This window comes from Prinia subflava, chromosome 4 (assembly GCF_021018805.1).
Source record: "Prinia subflava isolate CZ2003 ecotype Zambia chromosome 4, Cam_Psub_1.2, whole genome shotgun sequence".
NCBI lineage: Eukaryota > Metazoa > Chordata > Aves > Passeriformes > Cisticolidae > Prinia > Prinia subflava.
Window position 1 is genome coordinate 1,583,348 of NC_086250.1, and position 14,426 is coordinate 1,597,773.

Sequence of the window (14,426 nt, forward strand, 5' to 3'; positions counted from 1 at the left end):
CCTCCACCAGCTCCCTTCACTGGCGTGGAACCAGCTGGGCAGTGGCTTTTTCTGCTTCATCTTTTCTTTTTTTTTTCTTTCCCTGCCCAAAGTGTGATGTTGTTCGTAAATGTGAGTCTCAAAGTCCCATGGAGGCAGTGTTCCAGCAGATAGAAAGACACTTTTTGCCAGTGCCTGCTCCATGTGATGGTTGAACCGTCTGAGGTTCCCAAGCCTGACTTTGTACAGTGCCAGTGCTGGGATAATTTTTTTCTCTCTCTTGTTTTTAATTTTTTTTTTCTTTTCTCCTTTTTGCTTTCTGCAAGGCTGCCTGGGAACACAGGCACACACTTTACCCATGACCTGACTCTTGACTAAGAATAGCAGCCACAGTGCAGCTCGGGTTCAGTCTCACAGGAGACACGCTGCAGCTGGGAAAGGGAGGCCAGGCTGCCCCTGCTCACAGAGCCAAGCACATGAGAGGAGCACATGAAAGGGGTTTGTGTGCTTGCCTCCTTTTAAGACTGCAGAACCAGGGCAAGAGACTGGCACAGGTGTTCAGAGAGCCAAGATGAATTTTCTCTGCCCGTGAGCTTGTAGAGGAGGTTTATAGGCAGAGGTTCATCTTCTAGGCTGAGCAGGACCTTCTCCAAAAGGGGCCTGTGTCCTTGCAGCCTGTCCACCAAACAAGTGTGAGGACTGTAAGCAGTGAGCATCTCCTGAGGACAGTGAGATGTTTGGGACAGCCCCTGCGGTGACACAGCCAAGGTGACAGCGCTGCTGTGGCACTGTCTGTGGCAGAGAGAGCAGCTCTGAGCAGTGCTGAGGGCAGCTTTGCTCCCATTCCTGCCTTTCCTGCTGGGATGAGCCAGGCTACAGCCACAGCTCGATTCCGTGGTGCCTTCAGAGACACAGAGATACCACTGCTGCTCTGTATTAGTGAGACAGGACCTAAAGCATTACTGAACAGAGGCTGATCATTGTCACAACACTGACTGTGGCTGGGTAAGGTGAGATTTAGGTAGCACATCCCCAGCCTGCCTGTGCCCTCTCCTCCTCCATGGCACAGCAGGCAGCTATTCCCTGTGCCAGCACAGAGCTCTACAGCTGGAACATGGGCTGGGGATGGATGCTGACAGTGGGGAGCCATTCCTTGAGGAAACCACGTTCCCTATTCCTGTACTCTCCCCTCTAAGTCAAATGGGAAGGGTGCTGCACTCCCAGGAATGGAGATGTCTGGAGGAGCTGGTCCTGCAAGCCCACTCCTGCAGCAGCCATTGATGCCCAAAATGATCAGTGGGACTTCCCTTCACCCCTGTCTCAGAGCTGGAGGGGAGGGGTGGCTTCTCTGGAGTCTCATGAGCTGGAGCAGGGCTGCTCACACGAGCAGGGAACACAGGCCTGGGCTACAGCTCGAGACACAACGAGTAGACTTGAGAGGAAAACCCCTTGAGCTATCAGGGCAGAAATTCTAATGGTAATTTTGAACTGTTTTTGTCTGTCTAACATTCCTTTTTAATCCCCATCCTGCCTGCCCCTTCCTTATGTAGGGTTACTTTAGTGATCCTTGGAATGTTTTTGACTTCCTCATCGTAATTGGCAGCATTATAGACGTCATTCTCAGTGAAACTAATGTGAGTATTACTCTACCCTCCCCAGGATACCACCACCTCCTCCTCCTCTGCTGTTCCTTCTCTCTTTCTCTCTTTTTTTCTCTCTCTTTTTGTTTTCTGGTTTTTTTTCCCTCTAGTCATGCTTTTATTGAACTTGCCGTCGTCCTTCTCCTTCTCCCAGGGAAACAAAAAAAAAAAAAAAGGAGGGGGGGAAATGCCTCCTTCTTTTTCACTTGTCAGAGCTGGCCCCAAGGCTGTGACTGGTGAAAGCGCACAGAGTTTGGGGTGTGTGTGCTTTTTTTCCCTCCAAAAGGTAGACATGCTTGAGTGTAACTTTCTGACTAACCAGGCTTTTGTTGATACCCTCCATCATGTGAAACGTTACAGAGGTTTGAGCAACCAATACTGTAGAGTGGTAAGAGACTATTTAATATGCCCACGTAACCTCTTTCTTTTCTTATTTTTTTCCTCTTCTCTCCCTCTTTCATGCTTTTGTTTTATTTTCATTTCATTTTATTTTACTTTTTTTTTTTTTTTTTACTTTTTTCCCCTCTTTTCTCCCTTTCCCTCTTTCTCTCCCTTCTCTCTCTCTCTCTCTCTCGTTCTTTCTTCCTCCTCCTTCTTTCCTGCCTCTCTCTGTTTCTCTCTCTCTCTCCTTGGCTTCTCTGCCACATGCAGCACTATTTCTGTGATGCATGGAATACATTTGACGCCTTGATTGTTGTGGGTAGCATTGTTGATATAGCAATCACCGAGGTGAACGTAAGTAGCTGGCGTCTGTCCATGATCGTGCCTGCTCTAACATTCATTTGTCTTTCCCGGGTTCTTTTTATTTTTTTTTTTAATCTCTCCCCCCTCCTTTTTTTTTTGAGTTTATTTTCAGAACTTTTTGTTTCGTTTCGAAGCTCTTTATTTCATTTTCTTTCTTTTTTTTTTTTTTTTTTATTTGGTTTGGTTTTACTCTGCTTTAATTTTTGGAACGACTCGAAGGACTTTTTTTTTGACTGTTGCATCATTTTTCTTCCCTTCATAACCCGCCTGGCATGAATTAAACTGTATAGCAGGAAAAGTGATGGGGGACATGGAGTGTAAATGAAAAAGCTCTTTGTGCCATGGGAAGCTGCCTGAAAAGCCCCAGGCCAGCACTTTTGGCCTGCCCAGTGTTATGCCTTGCTTCCCATGGCAGCTCAATACCCTCCACCCCACAGAGAGACCAAGGTCAGTTCTTTCGAGGTGGAACTGAGGGAACCAAGGCAGGAATCCTCCCTGTGCCTCCTCACTCAGGCTCCCTCCAACACAAATAAAGACCAAATCACGTCTGCTCAAAGGAACCTGCTCTAATGTTCCGTTTCAAATGTGAAAACAATCATTTTTAAAAAGGTAGATAAAATAAAATAAAAATAAAGCAGAAATCCGGAAGGAAAACAAAGCTCCAGAGTTCCAACCCTTTTTGTTGTTGCTGCTTGCAACCTGGTCTGCTCCATCTCAAACTGCACCAGTGGACAGGACTGGCCCCACTTGTGCCCATCCCAGCAGACAGAGGAGGATGAGGGAGCCACGGAGACTGAAGTGAGCTCAGTTGTGCAGGAAATCACCCCACAGTCAGTGTGTGCTCTCTCTTTTTCTGGAGGTGGATGGATACAGAATTATGGCATAAACAGACTAAGGACAGGCAGGAAACGCACAGATTTCCACAAGAAAAACTATGATAGGTTCATGAGCATGAACAAAAATTACACTGTAGAATCCAGCTTGTAAAGGCCAGGAAAATAGAAAGATTTAAAGAAAATTGCTGTAAATATGTTAAAGAGCAGCAAATTAGTCATGAGTTTTCAAAATTATGTGGCTGTTGAATAAACATCCCATCTTGGAATTGTTATGTACTAAGACAACCCACTGCAAGCAGAAAAGTGATAGCATAGTTTTCACTTAGTGCTGTGTTTAGGGAAAAAAAATTAGGTAGTGTTTTGAAAAATAAAAATGCCTCACTTGGAACTTTCCAAACAAAATATTTTGGTATCTTGGTTCTAGTTTAATTTCTGTTCAACTTTTTTCTTTTTTCTTTTTTTCTTTTTTCTTTTTTTTTTTTAATAAATTCTGAAACGGGAATATTTATTCAACCTGTGACATTTTGATTTTGAATAAATGAATTTTTATTTTTTTAAACTAGTTTATTTTCCTTGTCTTTTGAAAGAATGGAAAAGAGTTTTTAACTAAAAAGCAACTTTTATTTTGCATCTCTTAGATGTCCTGCTTTCTGGGCACAAAAAGTTGCTTACAGCATTTCCCACATAATGCTGTAAACAATCTTGGTTGCCCTTTTACTAGGTGGATATTAGTATTAGGCTGACTGTAGAGGGATGTTACAAGGAGGCTGAAGTTGATAATTTTTAAGAGTGAAATTAAAACCTTTTCTCTGCCACACTTGTCACAAGCAAAGTAGGGAAGCTGGCAATAGCCTTCAGACTGTGGAAAAGTTCAATTCTCCTCCATAGAGGAGTACATGGCACTGGAGGGAGTAAGCACAGTTAACTGGAAATGAATCATATTAAATATCAATAACACTTCCCTGACTGATGTACTTGAATCTTCTAAACAGTCTTCTAAGCAGAAAGGAAGGAAATCCTTGTGCTTTGGTACATAACTAGTCACAAATTCCAGCCTGCAGGAAAATCCAGGGGGCCCTTTTGAAGAAATTCAGATTATCTCCTCATTAACTCCCACTGTGTGAGAGGAAGAGAGGAACAGAGTCACCCAGGAGTGGCACAGGAAATAAATTGCTTTTTGGAGGTGCCCACCACTGCCTGGTGAGTGTCTAGCTTTGCTAGGTTTGTCTAGACACCCAGCTCGCAGACAGCAGATTTAGGCAGTATAAATCACATTGATTCTGGATTTAGGCAGTATAAATCCCATTCATTCTGGATTTAGGCAGTATAAATCACATTCACTCTCAGCATTGTGTCGAGACCACCGTGCTGCTGCTGCTGGTTGTGCTCTTCAGTCTCCAGGGCTGTCCCTGCTGCTGTGGCTGATGCCAGGGACACAGCTCTCAATCCAGTTCATGTCAGGAGAGGCCCAGAGCTCCGTTTTCAGCCACAGAAGGCAATGAAAAACGAGGGCATGCCTCTGTCCAAGCAGCCAGCTCCTGTCTTAGGTGAGGAGGCAGCAGGGCTGGCCCTGGCTCTTTTAGCAAGGGCTGTGAAGAGCATTGTGTGGTGGTCCCTCTGTTTCCTCTAAAGAATCCTTTCCTTCTATACAGTTTTACAGATCTCTGCACACGTCTTTTTGTTACCTGGCATGTTTAAATCTTCTCTTTTTATCTAGGCAAGTCCTTTGCTACTAGTTTCTAATGTTTGTTACTAAAAACTTGCACAACAACCTTTCGATGCACTGATAAATGAGCGGCAGCTCCGGATTGAGTTTGTTCTGAAATGTTCTGAAATCCCCCTTGCACTGATAACCCGTATGGAGTAAGAGAATGTTCTGTGTGTCGGTTTGTCCTGTCAGATCCCCTCCCTGCCAGCAGCACTGGGTGTGTCACATCTGTAGACAGTGGGCTCTGGAGGTGGCAGCCCTGGGTTGTCACCGTCCCCAGCAGTGTGAGGTGGTTTCTCTGTCTCCTCGGGGGCTTGGAGCTTCCTTGCTGTGTGTGGGTGTGAGCAAGCCCTGCCCCATGTTCCTGTACACTGTCTTGTCTTGTTCTGAGAGACCAGGGCTCTGAAAAGGGCAGGAACAGCGAGCCCTCAAATGCCAACCAGCTCCACCAACAGGAGGGGTTTAGACTGGGCAGGTGCAGGTGAAATATTTCTGCTAACTCCTTAGAGGCTGGGCAGTGCTTGTGGTAGGGTCTTGGAAGGTGCTGCTCTTGGAGTGCAGGGTCAGCCCTTGCTGTGGGCAGCTGGAAGGGCAGATGGAGATCCTGGCACAGGTCAGGACCTGCAGCCATGGACACCTGAGCCTGAGAGCTGAGAGCTTCACTCAGGGGGAGCAAAGCCAGCAGGCACTGAGCTGTAGTGTGAGGAGAGCCCTGGGTGACTGACAGCCTCCAGTGTGTGTGTAGGTATGTGCTTGATTTGTTTGTGCAGATCCCCCACCTTCTGGTTTGTCTTTTATTTTCCCCTTTGCCGTTTTTTTTTTGTTTGTTTGTTTCTTGAAAGGGAATTTCCCAGAGGAAAACCTTTGTTAAGACACACATGAGCGTGCATGGGTGGGTCCTTGTGTGTGCACTGCATTAATTGTATTCCATGTTCCTGAAAGTGTTTGTGTGCCTGTATGGGCTGCAAACCCACAGGAGAGTGTCCAGACATGAATCCATGTGTGGGGCAAGGAGAGTGAATGCAAGCACGAGTGTTTCTGTGTATCTGTGCAGGGAATGGCTGCTGATGGATCCAGGGGGTGCTGTGAGTGTGGCTGAGCCATGTGAGTGTCTCCCTGTGCCAGCTGGACCTGGCTGTGGATGAGTGTTTGTGCCTGGGAGTTCCCTGGATGCAGGAATGTTCCCCTGCACCAGCTCAGCAGCCCTTCACTAGCATGGCTAAATAGTGGGCAGCCAAGGGCTTGCAAGGTCAGCCCCCTCAGCATTCCTGAGTCCTTCAACACCTCCATGTGGGGAAATACAGAATATTTCCAATTTATTCCCAGCAATAAGTCCAATCATGTTGGGCCCTCTTGCTTCCTGCAAGGTGGGAACATCTCCTGAGTCCCACCAAGGAGCTCCACAGACACACAGAGGTCGAAATCTGGTGGGTTTAAAACCTTCAGAGGCACAGTTTCTGCCAAATTCACCTGTAAATTGCATGACTCTGAAGCTGCATTTTCGGAGCTTTCCTCTCAGTGACTGCTGTACAACTAACTTACTAGCCACAAAAAAAGAAAAAAAAAGAAAATTATTATTATTATTATTATTAATATCCCCCAAACTTTTAAAAAATATCCAAAGTTTCTGTTTTGGGGCACTCTTATGCCATTTCTTAAGTAACTAAAGAGGGAGGAGAGGACTTTTTAATCTTTTAAAAGTTGTAAAAAAAGAACTTCCAAGGCAGAGACCACATCTACCATGTGTCAGGTCTCTTCAAGGCAAAGAATGACTTCTGGGGAGTAAGATGAAAAATGGTATCATGTATGAGGCCTGGAATGTAGGGCCTGTGGATTATATTCCTTGGCCTTTGATTAGATCCCTGTACCTCAGTCTTCCCATCATTGGAGACTGTTATTATTCCTTATGTTAAAGAAGTATTGTTATTAGAGTTTGCAAAACCCTTTAAGCTCCTTAGAAGAAAATATTAAGGTGGTAAAAATTATTATTGCCTATTATAATTGGAAATAAATTTCATAGGAGTTGAATGAAACCCAGCAGGTTTGGACTGTATCATCCCAGAAGTAGCCCCAAGCACGGAGTATCCCTTCCTTGCTTTGCACATCAGCAGACACAGGCTGGAGCTGGGCACTGTGAGGGTGACTAACAGCCTGCTGCCCCCTCCTCCAGGCAGAGAAAGCTGCTCATTACTGCTTGTATCAAATGGGGAAATCAAATTCCATTTGTGCTGTGCCACAGTGCCCAAAGGAATGACAGAAAAGCAGCCAGACCCTGAGTCACTGGGAAGGCTGCTCGAGTGACCTCCTTCCCCTTGGTGAGAGAGGAAAACTGATTTTTCCTCGGTCCACAGGGTCCTTTTTCCATCCTCCTTCCCCTGCCAGGGTCAGACCAAAGAGAAGCGTGCCTCACTCTCCATTTGCCAGCACAGCAATGCTCTCACCTGTGCTGAGCTGGGCGAGACTGGGCAGGTGAGGGCAGCTCCTCCTGCAGAGCTGGGAGAGCTCCAGAGGCACCTCCAGGGCAGAGCAGGGACAGGGGGCTGTGTGTGCCTGAGTCCATCTGTCTGTCTGTCTGGGAGGATGCAGGGAGGGAGCGTTTGTGCCTGTCTGTGGTCCTGTCTCTGAGGGCTCTGCTGGTGCCTCTGAGTGTCTGCATGTGCAGGTGCCTCTGCTTTTGTCACCTGTGCCTGGGGGTGTGTGAGGATGGCTGAGCAAAGAACCCGGGCTGCTCTGCACCTGCCTGTTCATCCAGAGCCACAGCTGCCCGTGTGAGTGTGAGAGTGAGTGTGTGTGTGAGTGTGAGTGTGAGTGTGAGTGTGAGTGTGTGAGCCCTGCAGGAGGCACAGGGCACGAGGGGGACTCACCCAGCACAGGTACACGGGCCATGCAGCAGAGCTGGGGGGCCAGCATGGCTACGAGATGAGAACTGCCAGGGACAGAGAACCAGTGATTTGAGGGGTTTTTGTGAAATAATGGAACATTTCCGTGCATAAAGTGCCCTCCTGTTGTAGCAGCACAGGTTGTCCTGGGAGTGAGCACTGCAGGTGGTTTGGGGGTTGATGGAAATGGGGGGTTTTAATGGCAGAGATGACAGGAGGGGAGTGCAGTGTTGTATGTGGGCATCTGGGAACACAGGACTGGGGTGCTTCAGGAATAGCCCCCTGTGAAGAAGGTTAGGGAAACCCAAATAACCCAAAGTTAAACCCACCTTGGTGTATTATTTCCCTAAAAAACATTGGTCAGGTCTGTTTTGCCCCAGCCTGCTGGGGAATGGTTTGGTGTTTGTCCATCAGGTATTCAGGAGAGCTGAGTGCTTTATACCTTGCACTTCTGGAAAGGTTTCCAAATTCTGTTAGGAAGTCAGCAGAGGGTTGCAGCTTGACTGAATCCTCAGTTCTGGTGCTGTAAGGCCAGAGAAATACCAAAGCATTGAGCTCCCAACACTCGGAGACCTGTGCAGTGATTTCTCATTTAGTCTGTTTTGTTTCTGATGTGAAGCAGCTCAGGCTTAAACCAGGCGCATGAGGCCTTCTTTTACAATCATCTTGCTTTTGGTGTCAAGAGGCTTCCTATGATTTGCCATGGGCTCCTGCTCCCATTCTCTGGAATATCTGAAAGCCTGTACTTAAATCTCCCTTTCACCTCTCCTGCACCCCTCCCTTCTAACCCACGCCCTGCCTTTCTTCCTTTTCTCCTGGCTTTCCCCCCTGTCTCCAGCCACACTAAACCTCACGGGCCCGTGTTCCCTCCCAGCCCACGTGTGTGGGGGCACACCTGGGCACACACACCCCCTCCCAGGGCAGGGACCGCGGGAAGGACGACTTGCATCCAGCACTTGGGACTGCCATCCATACCTGTCGCTGTGTCTGTCTGTCTGTCTGTCTGTCTTTCTCTGCCTCTCTCCGCTTCCGCGCCCTTTGCTGCTCAGATTTGGGCCGGCCGCTGCCGCCGGCCGCCAACCTTGGCCGTGCCCACCCCTTGCCAGCTGGTTTGCCCAAACTTTACCCAAACTTTACCCAAACTTTACCCAAACTTTACGGGTGTCTCCCTCTCCTTTCTGCCCCCTCAAACACCCTCTGGGTAGCAGAGGCCTCCCAAAGAAGTAGCAAAGGGCTGGAGAAGCTCCGTGGCTTCTTTGGACATCTTTGTTGTCACCCCCTTACCGCTGCCATCCCAGCAGTGTCCGTGGTCCTCAGCCCTCCCTGTGTGCGTGTCTATGTGTGTACATATGTTTTCTTTTTGGAAAAGCTACTGGTAAAATTGATGGGGGGAGTGGGGTGGGTGGATTTAGGTTTCTTTTATTCTTTCTTTTGTTTTTTTTTTTAAATATCCCGTGGTGTTTTTATCATTGGAGTAACCCAGGTAACACACCACGGTGGGCCCAGCTGCAGGAAGCCACGTTCAAGCATGGTTGGGAGCTGTAGCAGTGGCCAAGTGCTTTATTTTGCCTCTGGAGAGCATCAGGAGAGCTGCCCTGAACTCTTCCACAGATTAGGCTTAGATCAATTTGAATTTGATCGCCTCCCATGCTTAATCAACAATTTTAGTGCCTGTTTTTCACCCTGTATTGGTGAGAAAGAAGTATGGTATGACTATCCAACCACAACCATGTTTGAACAGGGTTCTTTTGGGTTTTATTTATGTATATATTTGTCATGATAATGGGGCCTCTTTATTTTTTTTTTAATCTCTTTTCTTTAAAATGTTGGTATTTTGAGTGCATTTCCAGAGTTCATAATGTGATTTGCCCCTTAAAAGAGGTGATTTTGGTAACTGCACAACTTTTTCTGTATGGGAATCTATATGAAATATGGACAGTCAGAAAAAGTATGTATTTTCTGCAAAAAAAAAAGGGGATAGTAAATGCAAATGACTCCTCCCTCAGTTTACCTATTTGAGCTATTGCTAGCAGTGCTAGCACCATAAGAAGAAGGCAAGTAGTTCCCACTTTGAAAGACTCTTCATACTACCCCATTTTAAGGAAGTACCTCAATATTGTGATTTCCCCAAAATTGTTATGCTTGGCTTTTGACGTTGTTTCAGGCCCACGGAAAAATCAGGATGTATTTTAATGCAGGGAGTAGCATAAAAATAAATTTGCCTTACTGGAAAAATTCAGCCACGCACATCCTTGGTAATTAAAATAGGAGAAATGGAAGATAAAGGATCCAGGAGAACAAATTCTTAGAAGCTAAATGTGGAAGCAGCAAAAAGAAAGTTAGGCAGCCCAATGACTGTGAGACCTGATGCATAAACCTGTCTGGAGTCCTTCTGAGTGAGAATGTTTAAAATGGTGGCCCACAGCATCTCCCTGACTGCCCTGAGGAGTGAATTGTGCTTTTAATTAGTGCAGACTTGCACGTACCCAAAACCTTGCTGGGTTTTAAGGCCTCTAGAGCAGAAGTCCTGTTTACTTATTTGACTGTAAATTATTGTTACAATAACAGTAAAAGCTAATAGTAGGAACACAAAGAACCACAGACCTTGTCCTGTGTTGATTCAATATAAAAAATAAGTGTATGACATCTACATTTCAGTACAAAGAGCTCTTTAAAAAGCCTACATCCAGATTTTTCTGACCAGTATTTAATTTTACTTGTCATTTTTCTATCACAGCACTTTGAAGAAAAAACCCACTAGAATATTCTGGCATCAGCTACTGTGATACAGTACAGTTATATTTCATCTTCCTTTTAATTCCAATGTGGTTTTCCACAAAGCTAGTTAAAACACTCAAATTAAAAAGAGCTACCCCAAGCTGATTATATTTTTCCATTGGCTTGCTAGCCAGGATAAATCATTCCTTTTGCCTAGCAAAAGTTTCTTTTAACTTTCCCTGAACTCTAACAGAGATGGTATCTTTATATGAATCCACAGAAAAAGCTCTGACTCTTGATTCCTTAGATCATCTCTGAATACATTAACGTTAATTCATGATCTCTAGGCACCCTAAGTTAGATGGTCAGAAAGGTGCTGGGGTGAGTTCAAATCCAGATGGTTCTGCCATCTTAGGCAATGAAGCAGGGAAAGATGTTTCTGGTGTTTAATTCTCTTTTTTCTCAGACCTACCTTGCTGAGAATGCCCAAGGAATTTTCCAGTGTGGCTGTTCTCACAGACTGCAGCAGCAGAGAGGGCACAAACCCTCATTTCACTCAGCTCTGCTGCAGAAGCTCCTGTTCTTCATGCAAATCACCAGAGCTTTTAGCATGGGTGCTGCAGACCTCACTGCCTGCACCATCGTGTACCCTTGTGCATATTTAGAGAAATTCTGACTGGTCCCAGGCTGCTCTGCCACTTGCAGTGAGAGCAACGGAGGTGATGGAAGAAGGGAAGATGCACACAAGCATTTCACTTGTTTTCCTCTTTAACTTGCTCTTCTCCCCATCTTCTCCTCACAGTCTTGCTGACACCTTGGGCAGCAGATATTTTCAGCAAGGCAGCAGGAAGCTCCCCTCTATCCTCTGCAGCAGTAGATTCTCCTCTCTGTCTCCAGCCCAGATCCCCCCAGTGCAGGGAAGAGCTGCTCCCCTGGGTGAGGGTTCTTGTGCCAGGCACTGGGCACCCTTTCAGCATGGTGGTGGTGCCAGTCTGCAAACCCAAATGTACAGGACTCCCATCAAATACACACCCAGCTGTGGGGGCTTTGCTGCTCACCCAGCTTTGTAAACACATATAAATTAATTTTACCCCTTCAATATAGCAGCCTCATTTAGGTCTTGCCTTGCTTCCTCTACATTCTCAGGCAAATACAAGAGGGGTAGGGATTTTTTCATTATTTCTTAATAGACATCTGGTTTTTAGATGGCTGTGCTCTTAGCTTTGCTCCCTGATCTGTTCTCTGTGGACACTGTCTGGCACAGGATGCCAACAAAACCACTTCTGCTTCATACATCTTCCAGAGCAGCTGCTAAATGGGGCCCAGTCCCTGCTGCCAGCCAGGTGACCAAACTGGAGGCACTGGGCTGCTGCTGGATGGGCAGGAAATGGGACTGGGCTGTAATTGCTGTTGCAGAGTGCTGGGATGTCCCAGCTGGGCACAGCCCAGTTGTTCTCTCCAGCCCCACTTTGAAGCTCAGACACACCAGCCAGCAGTGCTGCCTGCTGAGCCTTGTCTGAGTGCCTGGGAGGAAATCTCCTTCATCCAAAGCCAAGCATCTTCACATGAGATGGACAGGCATGAAGGCAAAGCTGCCTCAGCTGTACAGAAACACTTGTTAATGGAAAAACATCAAAACAAATTGATGTTTAGAGACACGGAATTTGAGACTCGGCTGTCTGACCATACTTGGACACGGTCAATCACACACAGTGAGCATTACCCATCTTCTAAACAGTCCCTACCCTTGGTTTCTCTACCAAAGAATTCATCAAATCAAGAATAATTTATTCTTGGAAAGATGTGTAGAACAAGAAAACGTTGCTCAGGAGCTTTGTAAGATCTATTCCCAGTCTCCATATGACCACTTCTAATGTTTTCTGATAATGCCTGTGATTGGCATTTCAAATCCCAGAATGACACGTAGGCTTTATTGTATCCCATAATATCAAGCAGAAATCCAGTATGAATCTGTAGGCTGGTTTTTTTTCTAGGAAATGCTCTGCATCAACATTAAATAACTCTCTAATTTAAAAGGCAATGAAAAGACACAGACTGGGAATTCAATACTAGCTGCTACAAATCTCAGATGAAAATGGTCCATAACAATCTCTCTGTCTGGGCTGCTGCTGTCTCTGGATATCCTCCCCTGAGCAAAGATTAATTATACAAAACTGACAGGGGCTGATAGTTCACCTGCAGTCACCCAGAGCCTCTTGCAAGGCACAGACCTGTTGCTTTGGGAGGAAGGTGGGTTGGGTTTTCTCCTGCTTCCACCAGCATGTGCAGCTTCTTGGAGTGCCTTCATCAAAGCACAGGATGGCTCATCCAGCTTCACACTGCCCCAGAGCCTTTGGGCTTCCCAGAGGATGGCAACACTGCTTGCCTGCCTCCCCTCCCAGAAAAGCCAGTTTCTGGCTCCAGTAGTCCCCAGAGTTATACTGAGGAGTGGGGATTTTGCTGCAGACCACAGGCCTCCCTCCAGCCTTAGCACCACCAGTGTAATTCCCCATCATTATACAGCATTTGTGCAGGACAAAGACGCTGCTGAAGTTTCCTTCTGGAGTCATGTCCTTCTGGAACCCTACAAAGCCCAAAGACTCCCTCCTCCTTTCAGCCTGAGAACCCCAGGAACACCAACACACCCAGAGCACCAAGTTTCACTCTGTTCTTCATTTTTCCCTCTTCCTCATCCTTTTCCAACACCACAAAATCCCGTCAGCTAATTCAGAATTAACAAATGCCTGCAGAAGTGCTCAAACATCCAGTGCAGAGAAGACAAACACAGCCATGGCAGCTGAAGGACATGCCTCTGGGGGTCTGCTTAATTCCTCAAATCACCAGTCTGCAGGGCAGCAGATGCCTCTCACCCTCTCAGTGCCCCTGGGGCAGTGCAGGACACAAAGCTCCTGCCCACCAATGCCTCTTCTCTTCCCAGAGAAGAGTTCTGTTGCCATTCTCATTTCCAAGGTGGGCTCTGGAATGCTACAAGAAATGGGAAAATCAGCTCTTACACAGTGCACAACAGCATGTCTTCAAAGTCATTAGGACTGGCGTGAGTGGTTTGAACAGTCTTTTTTGATTCTTTTATTTTATTTTGACATCAAAATCGTGTTGTGGTCTTAGTACACGAGCAGCTGAGCAGGCCAAGTGTGTCAGAGAAGAGCTCCCAGCCTGCAGCCTCCAGAGCAGCTGTGCTTTCACAGCACTGCTACAGATGAGAAGTCAAGAGGATGGATTTATTTGGGTTTTTGGGACAGGAGAACCTGGATGTGAAAATAACTGTTGTTCTGAGTGAGGCAAAACCAGATACAGGCTGTGCTCCTTTAGGAAAATCTGTCCCACAGATTTCCTTCCCAAACAATGAAAAAAAAAAAGGGGGAAGGGAATAATGGACGATATGATTCAGAACATAAATCTTTCTGAAGAGGTGGAGGAGAAGAAGCCTGCCCTTTCCAGCACAGTGATAAATACACTGCCGAATTTGATGTTTAAAAGCCGTGTTAACTTTGCCTTGGGAAATGCAGTGAAGCACATTGGATTGCTCAGGAACAGCAACGAGGACACTGCTGGCATAGATGGTAATAAAGTGAGGAAGGCTGGAGAGATATGGGAACTTAAATTCTCACTCTTGCTCTCTCCCCATCCTGCTCAGAGGTCTGTTCTGCTCCCAAGGTCATCCCCCTCAGGCTGCTCTGGGCTGGGACAGCCTGATCATCTCCTTTGGGAGCCACTGCCCTGTGAATCAGGAACTGGTCACATGAAAAGGAAAGCTTAGTGAAAAAAAATTCATCACACAAAAAATCAGCAAAACCTCTCCTCTCTTACTCAGACAGAAGATCCTCAAAGTCACTCAACCTGTAAAACAAAAGGCCCTGCACACAAGCAGCCTTTCAACACTTATTTTCATGGCTCAATTCAG

General features: G+C 46.4%; 1 protein-coding gene across 14 annotated transcripts in view; it reads left to right on the plus strand.

Moving 5' to 3' along the window:
* The window catches only part of CACNA1C (calcium voltage-gated channel subunit alpha1 C), a 429,198-nt gene that overhangs the window by 371,463 nt on the left and 43,309 nt on the right, over positions 1 to 14,426 (plus strand). For 13 of the 14 annotated variants that reach the window (XM_063395089.1, XM_063395096.1, XM_063395092.1 and 10 more), the window contains one exon: positions 2,271 to 2,354. In XM_063395089.1, the coding sequence (XP_063251159.1) occupies positions 2,271 to 2,354 (84 nt within the window). Of the gene's footprint in view, positions 1 to 1,529; positions 1,614 to 2,270; positions 2,355 to 14,426 lie in introns of all 14 variants that reach the window. The other variant, XM_063395100.1, reaches the window with a different exon arrangement.